This window comes from Nesoenas mayeri (assembly GCF_963082525.1).
Source record: "Nesoenas mayeri genome assembly, chromosome: 7".
NCBI lineage: Eukaryota > Metazoa > Chordata > Aves > Columbiformes > Columbidae > Nesoenas > Nesoenas mayeri.
In genome coordinates this window covers 37,412,383-37,428,452 of record NC_137551.1, presented here as the reverse complement: position 1 = coordinate 37,428,452, position 16,070 = coordinate 37,412,383, and the positions used below count along the sequence as shown (strand labels likewise).

The following is a 16,070-nucleotide window of genomic DNA, read 5'->3' as shown; positions in this document are numbered from 1 at the left end:
CATCAACTTGTATTATGATTTTTTTATTATTTTGCATGCAGAACACAGTACTGACTCTCAGATTAACTTCGAATAAATATTTCTGTTTGGTTTTACAGATGGACACCCACTGCAGACAGCACCAAGGAGTCCCAGCACAGTTCACCATGCAGGAGGTCGAGTGGGGAGCAGAAAACACCCCCCAGCAGCCCTCAGGCATCAAAAAAGCTCTTATAGAATTGCAATAATTTCAACACTTGAGTTTTCCAGGACTTTTGAAGCCATCTAAGCAAAGCCACGAGCCAAGCCCAGGCCTGGATGAGGAACACGCCAACACGGCTACTCGGTACCTTCAACTTCTCCATCGCAGTACCAGAGTTACGAACAAAAGTTTCCCAAGTAGTGGCAAGTTTTATTTGTTCAGAGACCTAAAACACATCATTATTTTAGCAGTGCACTGCTACTTACAATGTATATCTCTATTAAAGAAATGTGGCTTGCTCCTAGGCAACAGCTATCTCCTGAAATAAGTTCTAACAGCTCAAGGTATTTCTAAAATAGCACAATATTGAGCAACTTTAACACGTGGTGTTATAATTTGGACACTTTTTGAACAATGTGGTAAACGGGAATTGCAGGTGTCAGCATCCACTAATACTTACTGATTGAACAAGATCCGGGACCGGACTATGAACTTGAAGATGTACTCCAAGGCTTTCATAGCTTTGAAGAGCTGATCGATGATACCGCACTTCTCAGCGTTATCCACGTACGTTTTTAAAACCTTTGTCAGTTTTCTGTTTAAATACAAAAACACGTACAAGTTCCAAGTATGATCCCAGAGAAAAAATTCAGTTGTGACAGATTCAAATAAAAATTAAGTGCCCAAATAGTGCCCACCCACCACGTCACAAAATTAATTATGCAACTAATAAAAGCAATGTGTTCTCATTTTTTCTGGTAAATAGGTGCAACCTATTAGTGAGAAAAAATTAACCGCACAGACCATAACACTATTCAACATAAATGCAAAGCAGCAAATCTCAGTAAGACTCATTTTCTGCTGGCTACTTAGGGATATTCAGATTTTGGTTATTCTAAAGGTGCAACCACTGCTACTAATCAAAATAATAGAAATACTTAAATACAAACACATTGTAAGAATGAAAACACTTAAAATGAGGGTTTCTTCATTAAACAAGGCTTTCCCATGGATTTTGGGATAGAATTTGTAAAATCAGTTGGAAATTCTCTTTTTCCACACTTTCAAGTCTATCAAATTTGAAAGCCAAACAATTTTCTAAATGATACCATTTCAACTACCTGCACATAAATAACGATTTTAACGCGACTACAAGTAAATACCATTTGAAATCATCCTAGCTACGCTGTACGTTTCAACATTCACCCTGAAAGTAAATAAGCACATTACAGACCACTAATAGAAAACAACACCGAGTAGACAGATACCTTGATACAGCGGCATTTATTTGAATAGGTGTAAACTGCCTAAGAATGCCAAGTAACCACTTAGATACTGTCAATGCAACATCTTTTTAATTAAATAAACATGTGCCATAAAAGGAAGGGAGAGGGCAGGGATGTGTGATGCCCACGGGCACAAATCAAGCCAAAATTCAGATTTTCCAGCATCCTCAAGCTTAAAGTTGCTTCCGCCGCCCCAAATTTAAGGAGAGGAACGATGTTCTTCATGGCTGCAGGTCAAAGGGACCAGCTATGGCAATAAAACCAGATGCTGGAGGATGCTCCATCCTTTACCTGCTCCACACAAAGGCCACAAGTCAACAAAGTGATCGTAATATCAAAGCTGCGACTAAAGGCCTAACTCTTCTTCACTATTTTAAATCAATACTTCTCCAACACTTTCTGTTCATGTAACAGAGACTGTAACAGCAAAGCGCACAGCAAGTGTCCCAGTTTGGGTTTGTTTTCCTCCCAACACTGCAAAGATACCCATTATATATTTTTCCTCCAACATTAATAGCCTGAAGCGGCAGCAAAACTCCTGCCAAGAAATACTTAAGACAGCAAAAATAATGAAACTTTGGCTTTTTCGCTCTTCACCGCTTCCTCCCCAAAGTGATAGTAATGCCGATAATACAAGGTGCACCAAACAACATCTATTTGAAGCATCTTAAACGGCCATGGTTTCTTTCTCAGGTGTGATTGGGAACTGCTTATGAATGTTTTCCTTACAAAACAATTACTGAGATCGTCAAATCATCATCTCCTTCAACACAACAACATCAGGACTTTGTCCTCACAAATGACCAAATGCTTTTTTGCTATTATTTCAAGAGATGAAGACGCAATGTCTTCAAGTACCTCCCACCCTACCAAGCAACAGGGGCAAATACCTGAATAATTTTTAAATAGACAAGTAACTGAATAACATTATCCAGAAAAATTATGCAGAACACGTTAGGACAATGTAAATTTGGATATTTACGTGTAGGCTAACGTAGCACTGAAATGCTTCTTAATGTAGGTTTCCAACACAGGATTGAAATGTTGAAACTTTCTGTCAGCAATCAGCCCAATGATAAATACCTGAAAAAAAATGGCAACAAAATTATTGCATTATACTCAAAAAAAGAAAAACAAGTGAAAAAAACCACACAAAAAACAACCATCACCTTTATTTTCAGTCAAACCACATTAATAACGTTAAAAACACACAGACTTGGGCTTTTGATTATCCTCCCAATATATTAATATTCTCCTTTCCTGTGAAGGCTTCTCGTTCTCAAAGTTTTCTGTTCTAAGCAGAAATTTTCTATTTTTGTCCTAAATTCTGCTGCTAATCCACCCAAATGACTGGACATGATTGCTTGTGTCACTTCTGGGAGGATGACATGATGTATCCAAACCTTTCTGGCTCGCGTCCAGCTGAAACGTCAACTATCATTTTCAAATTAAATCATAAATAACAGCTATTTTTCACCAGTAAACTTCATTCTAGCATTTACACCATGTTTATTTATTCACCATTACAGTATGTATATTCTAATCCACCCACAATGCAAACTTACCAAAGCATCGAACACTAACGTGTCGAACGTCTCACTCTCTGAGTTCTCCATCATTATGTTAAAAAGTGCATCCAATGTATCTTGTAGAAACTACAAATAAATACACAAGTCATCACATTTTACCGAAAAAAAATCATAAATTCAGATTTCACACAGGTTTCTACAGACATATTTGCACTCATAAGACGTTTTAAAAGTTAGCCAAAACGGGAACATTTAACATTTTTGTTTTTCAGCAAATTTATTTTTAGTTGATTATCTCTACATCTGTGTCACTCGAATAGAAAAAAAGTAGGTAGTAGGTACACTTGAACAAGGAGTTCAATCTATTCTTGTGAAAGAACAAAAATGTATTCCAAAACTCAGCTCCAACATACGGTTCACAGGATCATGCAGCTGCTGAAAACTGATGTTTCAGAGCACAAACCAGACAAGCAACTGAGCCTCATGCCAAATAAACGGAGTCATCCCCAGCGGTTTTGAGCTGAGCCATGAGGAGCACACAGCACACCGCTGGCACCAGCTGCAACGTCAAATGGGAGCACACATGCGGGTGTGAGAACCGGAGCAACAACCTTCTGCCCCGGCCCAAAACCTCTGCAAGAGAGGAAGAGTCTTCACTTGGCTGGACACCCTGATCTGTGCAAGGAAAAGCAGATTAGTGTCAGGGGATTCGAGATAAGCAGAGGGATAAAAGTTGATTTACACAGGTATCATCACAGTATTTCTTCCTGGTGACAAGTAATCCATGCACGGCCCAGAGATACTCATCAATACACTGAGATTTATCGACATTGGGTTGTGTCTGAGCGGTTCCTTCCAGCAGATGACACAAAAACGACATGGGCTCCTCCAAGCGAGAAGAGGGACGGACTGTGGCTTCAGTTTGTGTTTGTTTTGGTTGAGAAAGAAGGGGTTCAACGTGGACTGTTGCAGCACGTCTGTCTCAAATGAAGTAAAAATGGGTTTTGTCTTGTAGATAAGACAAGGTATAGTTGGGGAAGAACGTCCAAACAAGCAGAAGGCAAGCAACTGATTCCTAGAATCACAGAATCATTTTGGTTGGAAGAGACCCTGGAGATCATGGAGTCCAACCATAACCCACCCCTGGCACTGCCCCATGTCCTGAGAACCTCATGTCCGTCTGTCCAACCCTCCAGGGATGGTGACTCCAGCACTGCCCTGGGCAGCCTGTTCCAATGCCCAACCACCCTTTCCAAGAAGAAACGTCTCCTAATGTCCAATGTGATTCCCAAGATTGCGACTACAAAGAGAAGCTCTACACACTGTGGGAGCGATAGAAAACCAGCCCCACTCCCACCTTCCTCCCTTAATTTTTATCTACGCAATGGGTCTCCTAGATCAAACCTGATCCACTCAGACTGCCTACTAAACCCAGAGTTACATCTCAGGAATTAACCTCCATTTAGCAGCTCACTGAACATCACTGAATGCCAAACCTCCTCAAAACAAGTGAATGTGGATCCACATCTCACGCTACTAATATCTTAAGATGAAAAACATAGAAAAGACAAAATGTTTGCAGGTGATTTGAGACTTCAGTTCTGGGGGAGATCCAGCTCATCATTTTACTACAGGATTTGGGGGAAAAAAAATAAATACAGAAAAACAATAGCCTTCTCACAGTCTCATTTGTTGAATTAAAGGACACGTGCAAATAAAGAATATTTAACCAGCAACTGGCAGGGAGAAATGCATTAAAAAAGTCCCTTCAAAACCAAAGGATGGTTAGAAGGCCACATCATGACCCATCGAGGCTTCATTCCTTCAATCCTTCACAAGGATTCCATGTAACAGCAAGGAGAATACAGGAGAGATGCTTTTGTGGTATAAATGGTAGGAAAACATTTCTCCGGTAGAGAACTAGTATGAATAATTTCTAGACTATTAAGTTTGCATTCTCATATCCTATAGACTCTGCACACAAATGGAGCCAGAGCCTCTGTGAAAGGGAGATAACATTTACAGTTTCAATTCGCTATTGAAACAGTCAATCACAGAATAAGTATCTTGGCTGATTTTTACTTACGAATCAACGCCAATAAGCAGAGGCATTCTGCTGGAGTTTAAAAAAATAGAAGTAAAGAAATTCTGATTGTGTTTTATCATGTTTTTAATATACATAGACTGTACCATGTATCGTATTTTAAAACATGAAGGACAAAAAAAACAAGCTGAAAGAACAGAAAGGAACAATTACAAACTAGATATGACGCAGGTGCAATGGAGCTGGCTACAGAGAGATATTGTGAACAGTGCTGTAATAGATGGGTAACACAAACAGTGGTCTTCTAAACAAATAAAAGAATAGAAATGGTGAAGAGAACAATATTAAACATACTCTCCTCTGTCCTGTGTGTCAACCAAGCTCTGCTCAGACCTCTGTGGAGCAGGGAGAATGATTTTCTATGGGTCCTGCAAGGGCGCAGGGAAGGGTGAGCATCTCCATCCACATTGCTTGCATTTAAACATCTCTGCTGTATTCTGCTGCTTCTCAAACCACCGATATCCACCTGCTGTGCACACTCCTCCGGTGTCACTTGGAGAAGAGGGGACATCACAAGTGACAGAGCTACCACAAACGCTTGGCAGATGGGACTATCGCTGTCAAGTTTTTCTCCATCAAACGATCCACAAGAAAACAGAAGCAGGTAGAAACTTCCCCAAAAAACAAATCCCATGAAATGCTACTTTCACCCCAACTAATAAAGGATAATATCAGCACTCTCAGATGTTTTAAGTTACTTCAAGACAAAGCATTCGTTATGCTTCTGTTAACCAAATTAAAACCCACTGAAAAGGACACAACACTGCAGGCCCTGAAGGGTCATCTGTCCCAGTCCATTACATCTTCTGACCCTCTTCTAGACTTGACTTATTGCAGCACATTCAATAACGTCCCAGTCTATTCTTTTCTACCACTAAATCTGTCTTTCCGTAGGTCTCCACAATCACTCAGCGGCCTTGGCAAATGTAAATCACTTGGCTCCACTCAATATTTTCAGGAGAAATAAGGTTGTTTTTTTTACAACACATCACAGCACACAGTAGGATTGCATTCCGCATCCATGTATTAAAAATGCATTTAATATCACCGTGTAAGAATTCCAAGATGTTTTAATCTTGCAAAGAAAAACACCCTTTGCCTTCATGTATCTGTATATAAAAATTCACTGAAGTGAATGCTAAAAAAACGCCCTATATTTTCAGCAATTTGCATTTTCCAAGCCTTTTAGCAGCACTCAACATCTGAAATGTTCTTTGAGGGCTGGGAGAAGGGCATTAGCATCCTGACGGCTGAGAGACACCTGGTTACAATTTGATGTGCAAGTGTGCGCAGTGAGGTTGGGGCTCTTGGCCAGGGAACAAAATAAATATATGAACACCTTAAAATATGGGATTCAACAAAATCACAAGACTAGATTTATTTTAAAATAAATTAATTCATTACCTTAACCACTTCACCACCGTCGACTTTCATCAGCTGCTTCAAATTCTGCTGCAACAGGTTTGTGTTGGATCTCCATTTCAGAAGTCCCAAGAGATCAACTGGGAATAAGAAGAACAATCATACCATGCAGGATATTTACTTTCACTCCGTTCAGGGCAAACGGGTTTACTTCCTTAGGTCACTCATTTTCACCGGACATCAACATATTTCTAAAACGCCTCTGATGCCGCAGAAACCCAGTAAAATACTTTTATCATGAAAGAACTCGGAGAGACTTTCAGAAAACAAGCAGCTTGCTTTTGAAATGTCAGCATTAAAATCTAGGCCAAGAAAAGTCTGATCTCTTGGTTTTAATTTGTTGTACACAACAGTTGAGTGTTTAGAAAAAGATGCCAAAATGAAATTAGTCAGCTGCCAACACTGTTATATCCACAGGGCCGTGACTCCTCCAGCATTAACGTTTCCAGCTTCTTTGCTCTCACCGAATACACTGAAAATAAGACACAGGGCAAGGCAAACAGTTGCAAACTAAGCTAATTCGGTGGAAAGCTGTCTGCTTAATAACTCAGAACGCCCAAATTGCTCGGCTGCTTCCAAGCGATGGAGAGCTGGGGTACAGACCTGATCATGAAACCGCAAATGGTCTCGTCCCCAAATTCTCCATCCCGCTACTGAGATCACATCACTTCGGTGTTCACTGATAAATAAGCTTGCTCACTTTTATTAATCACGAAGAGCCACACCACCATTTTCCAGTCTCCTTTAAGGAAAATGTCTCACAATTGGGGTTCCCCCACGAATAACCCCGCTAGTAAATATTAACAACCGCACCAACAAATTAAACCCACACGAGTGTTTGTCCAGATGAGACCTGAATTGCCTGCAAATCCCAAACCCGTCCTGCCTTGGCCAAACTAGCCTCAGGGAAAAATTCCTCCCTGCCCCATTAAAAGTCAGTTTTCAGCACAAATTATCCATAAATCACCCTCAGTAGAAGCAGCCAAAGAGCGACAAATAGGAGATTTAAATACTGTCCACCTTCATTTTAGCCGCTGCATCACTACTGCACATTCCCTCACCCCCAATATCACAGAATTATAGAATGTTAGGGATTGGAAGGGACATCAAAAGATCATCCAGTCCAACCCCCCAGCATGGTCAATATTGTGTGAATTCTGCCCAATGTGACTCTTAAACAGTAAGGACAGACGGCTTCTCCCAACCAATACCCCTCACTTCTTTCATTCAAACTTCCAAAGCACCCAACAGCATGTTTACCAAGGCATGTATCTGCAGAGTATACTCTTTAACTTATATCCAGAGCAACTAGTATACTTTTCTCAAAATCTTTAATTCTAAGCAATAAATAAAACTAGTGAAATTCTAGTGAAATGGACCATAGTTCTACTTGAGACAGATTCCCCTCTGAGCAGCACTTAAACCAACACTTCTCATCTCTATGGGAGCAGAAGAGTGTTTTTCCACGTTTGAACAATCCAAGCCCTCAGTTATTTGTTAATCATCCTACAGAATGTCTACAGACTGAAACCAAAGCATTAGAAACTCAACATCAACAGAAAAATTCCTCCTGGAAGCAAAGATGCCTCCACGAGTTATTCAAAGCATTTCATGAATGTGTTGATATCAGCTTCTCCGCATGGAATCTGGTTTCAGTCTGACTTCTCAAAGGGCGTCAGCTTGACAAAGGAAACGATGCAAACAAAAGCCGGCCCACGGACCACACGGCCCCGAGAACACTGACCCGCGTGTGCTTTCCGCGTGACGACACAGCAAATGCCAAATGAATGTACATATGGGAACAGAAAATGTCAGTGCAGTCCCACCGCCAGAAAGAGAAAAATAAGTTACAGTGTACAGTCCAACTGCGCATTCACTCTGGTCCTGCAAGCATTAAAGTAGCGGTGGTCAGTTATTCCTACTCTTGTAACTGGTCTAACTGTAGAATAATGCAGTAGCTAGGACAGGAAAAGAATGTAAAACACAACTTTAGCCTCTAATAACTATACAGGCAGCCTACGTCAAGTGAAATTTATGTGATAGAAAACATCAGAGGAAGACAGAATGAGCATCTTTAATTGCAAAAGGTTAGAACTAATATCTACCCTGGCCAAGCGGCTAACAGCAACTTTATTTGGGTTAATGTAATTTATTATTATATTTACTACACAAAGATTTTCCTTTACATTTATCTAGCGATTTGAAGCAAACGGCCCAGCTTTCTGGTTATACACTTTCCTCAATCTGTATCTATGCAAAAGCTTCCCTGTGGAGATACCCAAACTTTTCTCAAAGCCCAGTCACTGAACTGAAATCAGACAATATTTCCACTCTAAATTTCCACATTCCTTGAATTCATCTTCCCTCTTGACTTCAAGCATTTGATTTTCCACTCTTTATTACTTGTTTTATTTTCATTCCGTATGAACGTCTCCACTTTTATGCCACTGTAGCACCTGAATTTGTCGCATCATGTGCACCGCCTTTGGTTTTTTTCTTAATCATCTTCAGTTGTGCTAAAGGACTGAATAAAACTCTTCTGAACTGTTTTCTGAAATCCTGATCTCCTGAGTTCTTCAAAGTTTTGACTCCAGATCAAGATAAATAAAGATAAATAACGGTATTAAAGAGAACCAGGCCCTGGGGAACCACACTGTGACCAGCTCTCAACTGGATTTGACCCATTCACCGCAACTTCTGGGCCCAGCCATGAAATTCTCCAAACTATTGACAAGTACGAGGAGAGACCAAGAGAAAAGAAAACCAAACTGATCGTATCACACACAAAAAGCAGCTGAATTCAAAGCAGCTCAATTCCACAGGGTGGTTTCTGCGTTCCACAAAATCCCCAGAACCACTCTGTTACTGTTGAGCTGTGATCCCCTCTTTGCTATGGAATTCCAAAATCATTTCCGATCTTTTTTTGCTAAACACCCTCTCAGGCTGTGAGGCCGCCAGCCTGCAGCGAGCGCAATGTGCTCCGAATACCAAACACCAAGGATGTGCTGGAACAGAGACGCCACTGAAAAACACCGCAATAAAATGACGAGTTGACTAGGAAGTCGTAGCAGAGCAGTAACTTGTCCCTTGGACGGAGGAGAACTCGTTAACGTGACAACCCCATCGTCATTCCCATCCACTCCCTGTCGCCTCCTCATCCGCGACCTCGACTCCCGGCAGCTCGGGCGCCCCGGCGTGCTCCCTTTTCCCTCTCCCGAAGTGACTCACGTCCTGGTGACCGACCCACCCACGCTCCCCGTCTGCTTCTGAAGAACCAGGGACCGGCCGCTCCATGGCAACCGAGCGCAAAAATCACACAGAGGGCACAGGCTGGAAATGTGAAATATTTGCTTTGGTGGCTGGCACCAGCTCTGCTTCCCACAGGCTTCAGGCAGCCAGCTGACGCGCATACGTGAAAAATGTATATAAGGAGAGTTTTAAAAGGAATACTCCGTGTTGATGCGAAGCTGCGTGAACACAAGAGTGACCTCCGTGCAGCAAAACCCTTCTGCCCAGCATAGGAAAACATCAGAGCTTTCTTCAGGCATAAGATATGGATATTCCACCTTGGAAATAACATAAAACAAGCTTGTTTGGGAGCAGAGCTATGATATTACCTACTCTTGAAAGAAAACTCATGCTCTTCGTGCTGTTACTCATTCCCACAGAGAATTAAAATGCCACAGAGCCTGTTTTCAGTGTAATTCAGTATAAAATTCTCAACTCTATGGCAAAAAATATTCTTGTTTCCATTTAACTCGGGATTCTTCAGTTTTCTTAGAGACATGTACTGCTCTAAAGCAAAACAAAACCCACGGGCAGGGAAAAGGCTGGACAGTACATAGTCAAGAGATGATTTTGCTGCATCCAGACGATTTAAACTAAGACTACGTGGTGAACAATCCACCATCCACGCAGAGGGAGAGGGATGGAGAAGGCAAGTCGGTACATCCAACCCACCCAACTGTGGGGCGCAGAAGCTCCAGACGTCCCATGAACTTACCATTCTGGGTAAGTTTTGTTGAACAAACGAGAGTAGAAATCTGGAAAGAGTCCTTGCTGATGGTGCAGCTGCCGAGGTTCTGCATGCTCTTCCCTGTTGCCGAGTGTCCCTTTTCCTCCAGTTCTATTTTAGTGGATGGCAGACTTAAATACGTCGAGGCATCCTCCAGCTTCTTCGCTTCTGCCTGCAGTGGTGTTTTAAATACAAAATGAAATAAGTTGCCAGTAAAAAATACACTGGTAATATTAAAACTTTATTATTTACACTGGATTTTCTTTGGTTTTCTCCAGAATTGGAGCTCTCCAATGGGTCTTTAACAACAGTAACTTAGCACCAACCTGCTAAGATGTGGTATTTAAAGGGCTACACAAGTAACTTTTCCCACACAAGAAAATCCGTATAAAACTCAATAACAAGCGCCTCTGAAATTAAAACATCCCCCGCAAAGCACATTCAAGGTTTAACAATCAATCTGCCAAATATGCAAATTGCACAGTACTTGCTATTTAGTGGCTTGATCTGACAGAATAGCCTGTAACACGTTTGGCTGCACAATTCTGTAAGAGTAATTCACTAGAAGCCAGTCAGCTGAGCTTGCTGCCATGGAAAGACTAAATATCTCTAAATCCTACCTTGTAAACTATAAGGTCATGTTCTCCGTCTCTCAAAGTTGTTCCATCGTATCTCATGAGCTTCACAAATGCCAGGGCAAATATCTTCTCAGATTTATCTTTGGCTGTTACAAAAACAAACAAAATAAACCCCCCCACACACATAATTATTTGATACTTATACAGACAGTCCAACTAAACCTCAAAAACATGGATAACCTGTAAATCAATGTCAATAGTAAAGACTCTCCAAAGAAGAAAATCTACAAGGAATTAGAGCCTCCTAAACTCAAGACAGAACCCAAAAAAACACGCAAAATAAATGCACGCAAGAATCTGACAATACCAACAATAACGAGATGCTTAATATTTCTATATTCTGTCTGTTCTTTTAGAAAGCTGAGTTAAGACAACTTTCTAAAACAGATAGTTGATTCATAATATCCAGGTTTTGGGGAGTTATAAGAATAGCAGTGCGCGGTACCTATAACAACGATTTAAAGACCAGCATTGAGGGTCTCATCAGGGCTCTATCATTTGGAGGGGGAACATTAGAACCAAAACGGCAACTGGCTCCATAAGTACAGATGAAATGTCCAAGTTTCTGAACGCTGACCCACTCTACAGCCAACGTGAACTAGGAAACACCTTCAGTTCACTCTCAATGCTCAAAATCCATTATCAAAAGCTAAGCAAAACCAAACCAACAGGGCAAGTAGGAATCACAAAGTATGTTAAGTAGTAAAACCAGACAGAAAGTACAATCAGTCAACCTGAGAGAGCCAAGGAGCCTGTGGAAAACCCTGCAGCCCTAAGGCACAGCCTCTAGTTCTTATTTAAACCACGGCCAACCTAAATTTTTGAGTCATCCTGAAAATATTTCTGATGTATCCGACTCTAGTAATTTGTAGCACGCAATCCTAATTTTTGACATTGACGACACTGATTTTTGGCAAATTGTTTTCATTCTGTAAACTAAGTAAATACTTTATTAACGATCAATAAGCAAAATATACAGCTTCAATTAAATAGCCACCCTGGGGTAATGTACCATATACAACACAGATATGTATACATGAAGAGTCTTAAAATGCATTCAGTGGACACTACCTGATTAATGCTTTTGTCTACACATCTATTCTACAGCAAAACATGTTGCTGCAGAGTTAGAAAGTCTTTCCTATCAAGAGACAGCCCCTGTAATCACTAAATGGACAACCAAGCCAAATGCCCGAATTTTGCCATAAAACAACGGTAGACAGATGGAAGACGTCCACCTGATCCTCAACAGCTCAAAGCATCTCAGCTGCCAACAACATTACAGGAAAGTCAAGGAAAACCACTCTCAAATATCTTTCAGACCAAAATGACCTCAAAACAATCACTAGTCAGTCTGAGACTCAGGAACAAAGTTTAATAGTCAAAAGTCTGAAATTATTGATACTAAGCCTACTGTAAACTCTTACATGTTCTGATTGAACAGGTGGGGTTATTAAATATCTCTCCTACTCCCCACCCATCTCTCTCTGCAATATACAACACCACAAACCTTTCACTTGCCATCTAAAAGCTTCAGTCACTAGATCTTTTATTTGGCTTGGAGAAATAACTGGGCAGGAAAGGAAAAACTTGATGTCAACAGGTAAGAGTGAGGAAAACAAAGGAAAAAGAAGCTGAGATGCTAATGTGAAATAAGCAGGCAAAAATCTCATCCTTTCAACAGGCAGCTACTGACTAGGAATGTTGTGCCTGTTTCAGCAGATTTTGGCCCCAGACACTGACAAGAACCATCATGAAAAGGCCGAATTACTCACAGTCCTGTGATGATCTGTGACGGAACGTGAACCTTAAGTGACTGCGGTTCACGTCTTCAATGGGGATCGCGACCTTAAAGCATTGGGAAAGAGGACAGAGAAGGAAAATAGTCAGTAGGGTATCTTCAAACATCATCGATCACTACTAAATCTCATCTAGACACCTTCAGCAATATGCCTGGTGCCTTCAAAAAGATTAATCTTAAGTACCTGCTTCACTTTGCCATAGAGGACCTTGAAAGGTCACAAATTCCCCAAGCCTATTAAGGTACCCAACAAGACCTGCAACTTCAGATGCTTTTTTGAATGAGCCCTCTTGGGTTTGACTGGTAGAGATGGACATGATTATGAAAAGCAGGGAATTAAAAATTCTTAACATATCCCTTGTCTACACAACACTTGTACTACATAGACTATTGGCTTCTCTCTTATCCATCTATAACCAACATGCAGAGATGGAACCAGTGCTCTTCCTCCCCAGTATTTCTGCAGCTACAGCTGGACAGAATATAATTTATAAAGCTAGCAGCCACCTCTGCAATATTAAAACTCAGCATTTAAGCTAAAACATTATTACCCAAGCAAATCCAGCAAGCTTAAAGCACAATCAGCCAGATCCCAAAACACTGAGGAGTTCAACACTACGGCAATTACGTTTCAAGCTTGATATCCTGCTTCTCTAGGTCAGCTTCATGGAAATAGAGTAAACCATTCCCAAACAGATGGTGGAGCGCCCCCGTAACAGTTGTCTTTATCAAAAGGATGAAATAAAATTCATTATGCAATAAAATTCAGATGTATTTTCCAGCCTGCCTTAGCTGAGCTATTCCTTTTGTCCCAATAAACGCAATCGCTGGATTTCCCTAGTTTTGTTTTTCAAGGCTTTCCACTGAAACCTATATTAATTGTATATTAACCTACAGAGAAGAAGTTATTGTAACAGTTTTTATACCTTTACAGTCTCAAACCAGCGAGGCTGCTTTACTTGGTAATATATGACAGACTTGTACTCCGAGATGGCTTCATCACCAGCACCAGGAAAAATAACACTCTTGAAAACACAAACAAAAAGAGACAATGTTTATGTCCACTTTAAACTCCACTTTTTCTTCTACCTTAAACTCTCCTTTTCCTTTCAAATAAACAAACCAAATCAGTGAAGTAGGTCGAAATAAGACAGAATGGCTCATGCCCAGAGCTCCTCATGAAATTAGTATCAAAGTGCACGCACTGATATGACAAGATGTATCTAGTTATGACAAGGGAGAAAGTTTTGTTGTAAATAAAAATAGTTGGCATATATGGAAAAATATGTTGAAAAGGCTTAAACTTGTATATATAAAAATGAGAAAACCCCAGACATCAAAGACTTTAATACCTCCAATCTTTTGCCATCTTCATCATAAACGGACACTGTAACTTCTACATTCTTTGCCGTTGTTTTACTGCCTTTGTCAAAATCTCCCTGAACCAACGTTACGTAGATGTCATTACGAACGTCGCCTAAAAGAAAGAGCAAAGCACGGAGTACCTATTGATTTGTGAAAGCAACATAGTTTAGTAACAGCAATCACACATATACAAGGCAAAACACAAAAAAGCCACAGCATCTTGAACATTTGAATCTATTAACAGTAGTACTTAAGACTTCCAAATTCTGAACTAGCAACTGAATTTAACAGTCACACGTTATTTCTAGACGGAAAGAATTACCATATCATCATTAAAAGTATGTACCATATCACTCAAAAAACACCTCAGTTCCACTTTTCTTTTTCCCCAACAACTTCTTTCATTATTAATTTGAAAGGATGAATTTCACCACAGTCATTAATTTATCCCATACACAGATATCTCGCAAATTACTAATATTTAACAGCCTATAGAAGTCTGTTTCTGTTGTTACATCAGAAAGGAGCTGGATGGGTTTTGCTGGCTTGGGGGTTGCAGAGGAGGTTTGTATTTAGCTCTAAGTCTTATAATGCTCTTCTACACCCCAATTCAATTGAAATTTTGAAAATGAATTGAGGAAACAGGGGATTTCCAGTCATTTCATGAGGCAGATGGCTTACGTGCCAACATACCATTGTAAGAGGCAGAGGTGCTGCAGCACTTACACCATATGGGATATATATTAATAGTAAAATATGTGGCAAACACACACCAGCAATCACAGGGAGAGCTGGAACTGGGATGGGTTCTGAAAATATCTAATGGATCCTCCAGAGCCCAGCAATCTGAAAAGGACGCCGCAGGGTTTCTTCTATAGTCTGTTGCTTATGGCAGCTTATATTTTGAGCAGCACCACATTTTTAGTTTTGTTTTTCTTTGTAAACACCAGAACTGAACATCCATTGAATATATGTAGAAAAAAAACAAGACAATATGGCTTCCCTTCAAATACATTATTCAAGTCTAGTAAAAACCCTAAGAGACTTGTACATCTCTAAACCAAGCCTGCTCCTCTGAAAATCTTGCTGGTTCGGATTCATCACAGGAGATACAAGTTTTACATATGCCCTTGCTAGGTAGATAATACAAAGCGTGTACTTCGCATACATTTTTCTTTACTGGCAAACGAGGAGCATTTCCACTGTCGCTGTGATCTCACATCTGTTTTGAGGAGGTGTCTGTTTTATTTATTTATGCAGCAGGTATTACCAAAATATTTTACTTTTCTTTTAAATGAGACAAAACCCTTTGACAATCCATTATTTCTAACATACACCATACCCCAAATTCATCTCTGTTTGGCTTTTTTTAATCCAAAGCTTCCATACATGCAAATATTTCAAGGTGTTTAAAATATAACCAAGCAGCATTAATTCAATGGCTTACCAGGCATAATAATCTCGGGAAAGCCCATTTTGCGAGCGACAGCTGTTGACCTGTCCACTAAGTGTGGAAACTCTTTCCTAATCTGATGAATATCTCCTGGAAGAAGCTTCAAAGTCACCCACAAACCTGTTGTGGAAAGAAAAATCACAATTATTGAACTGGTGGGGTTTATTCTAGTTACTAAAGATTTATTTTTTTATACATTATAGAATGTCAAAGCATATATTAATGTAATTGCTTTTCATTTACAAAAAATGCACTTGACAAAGTAGTTTAAAACAC

General features: G+C 40.2%; 1 protein-coding gene across 1 annotated transcript in view; it reads right to left on the bottom strand.

Moving 5' to 3' along the window:
* The window catches only part of DOCK1 (dedicator of cytokinesis 1), a gene marked incomplete at its 5' end in the record, with an annotated part of 272,626 nt that overhangs the window by 215,274 nt on the left and 41,282 nt on the right, over window positions 1–16,070 (bottom strand). Inside the window, 10 exons of the mRNA XM_080347839.1 lie at window positions 642–776; window positions 2,450–2,550; window positions 3,033–3,122; window positions 6,505–6,602; window positions 10,526–10,709; window positions 11,158–11,261; window positions 12,951–13,023; window positions 13,903–14,001; window positions 14,329–14,453; window positions 15,789–15,914. Of these exons, the coding sequence (XP_080203965.1) occupies window positions 642–776; window positions 2,450–2,550; window positions 3,033–3,122; window positions 6,505–6,602; window positions 10,526–10,709; window positions 11,158–11,261; window positions 12,951–13,023; window positions 13,903–14,001; window positions 14,329–14,453; window positions 15,789–15,914 (1,135 nt within the window). The remainder of the gene's footprint in view (window positions 1–641; window positions 777–2,449; window positions 2,551–3,032; window positions 3,123–6,504; window positions 6,603–10,525; window positions 10,710–11,157; window positions 11,262–12,950; window positions 13,024–13,902; window positions 14,002–14,328; window positions 14,454–15,788; window positions 15,915–16,070) is intronic.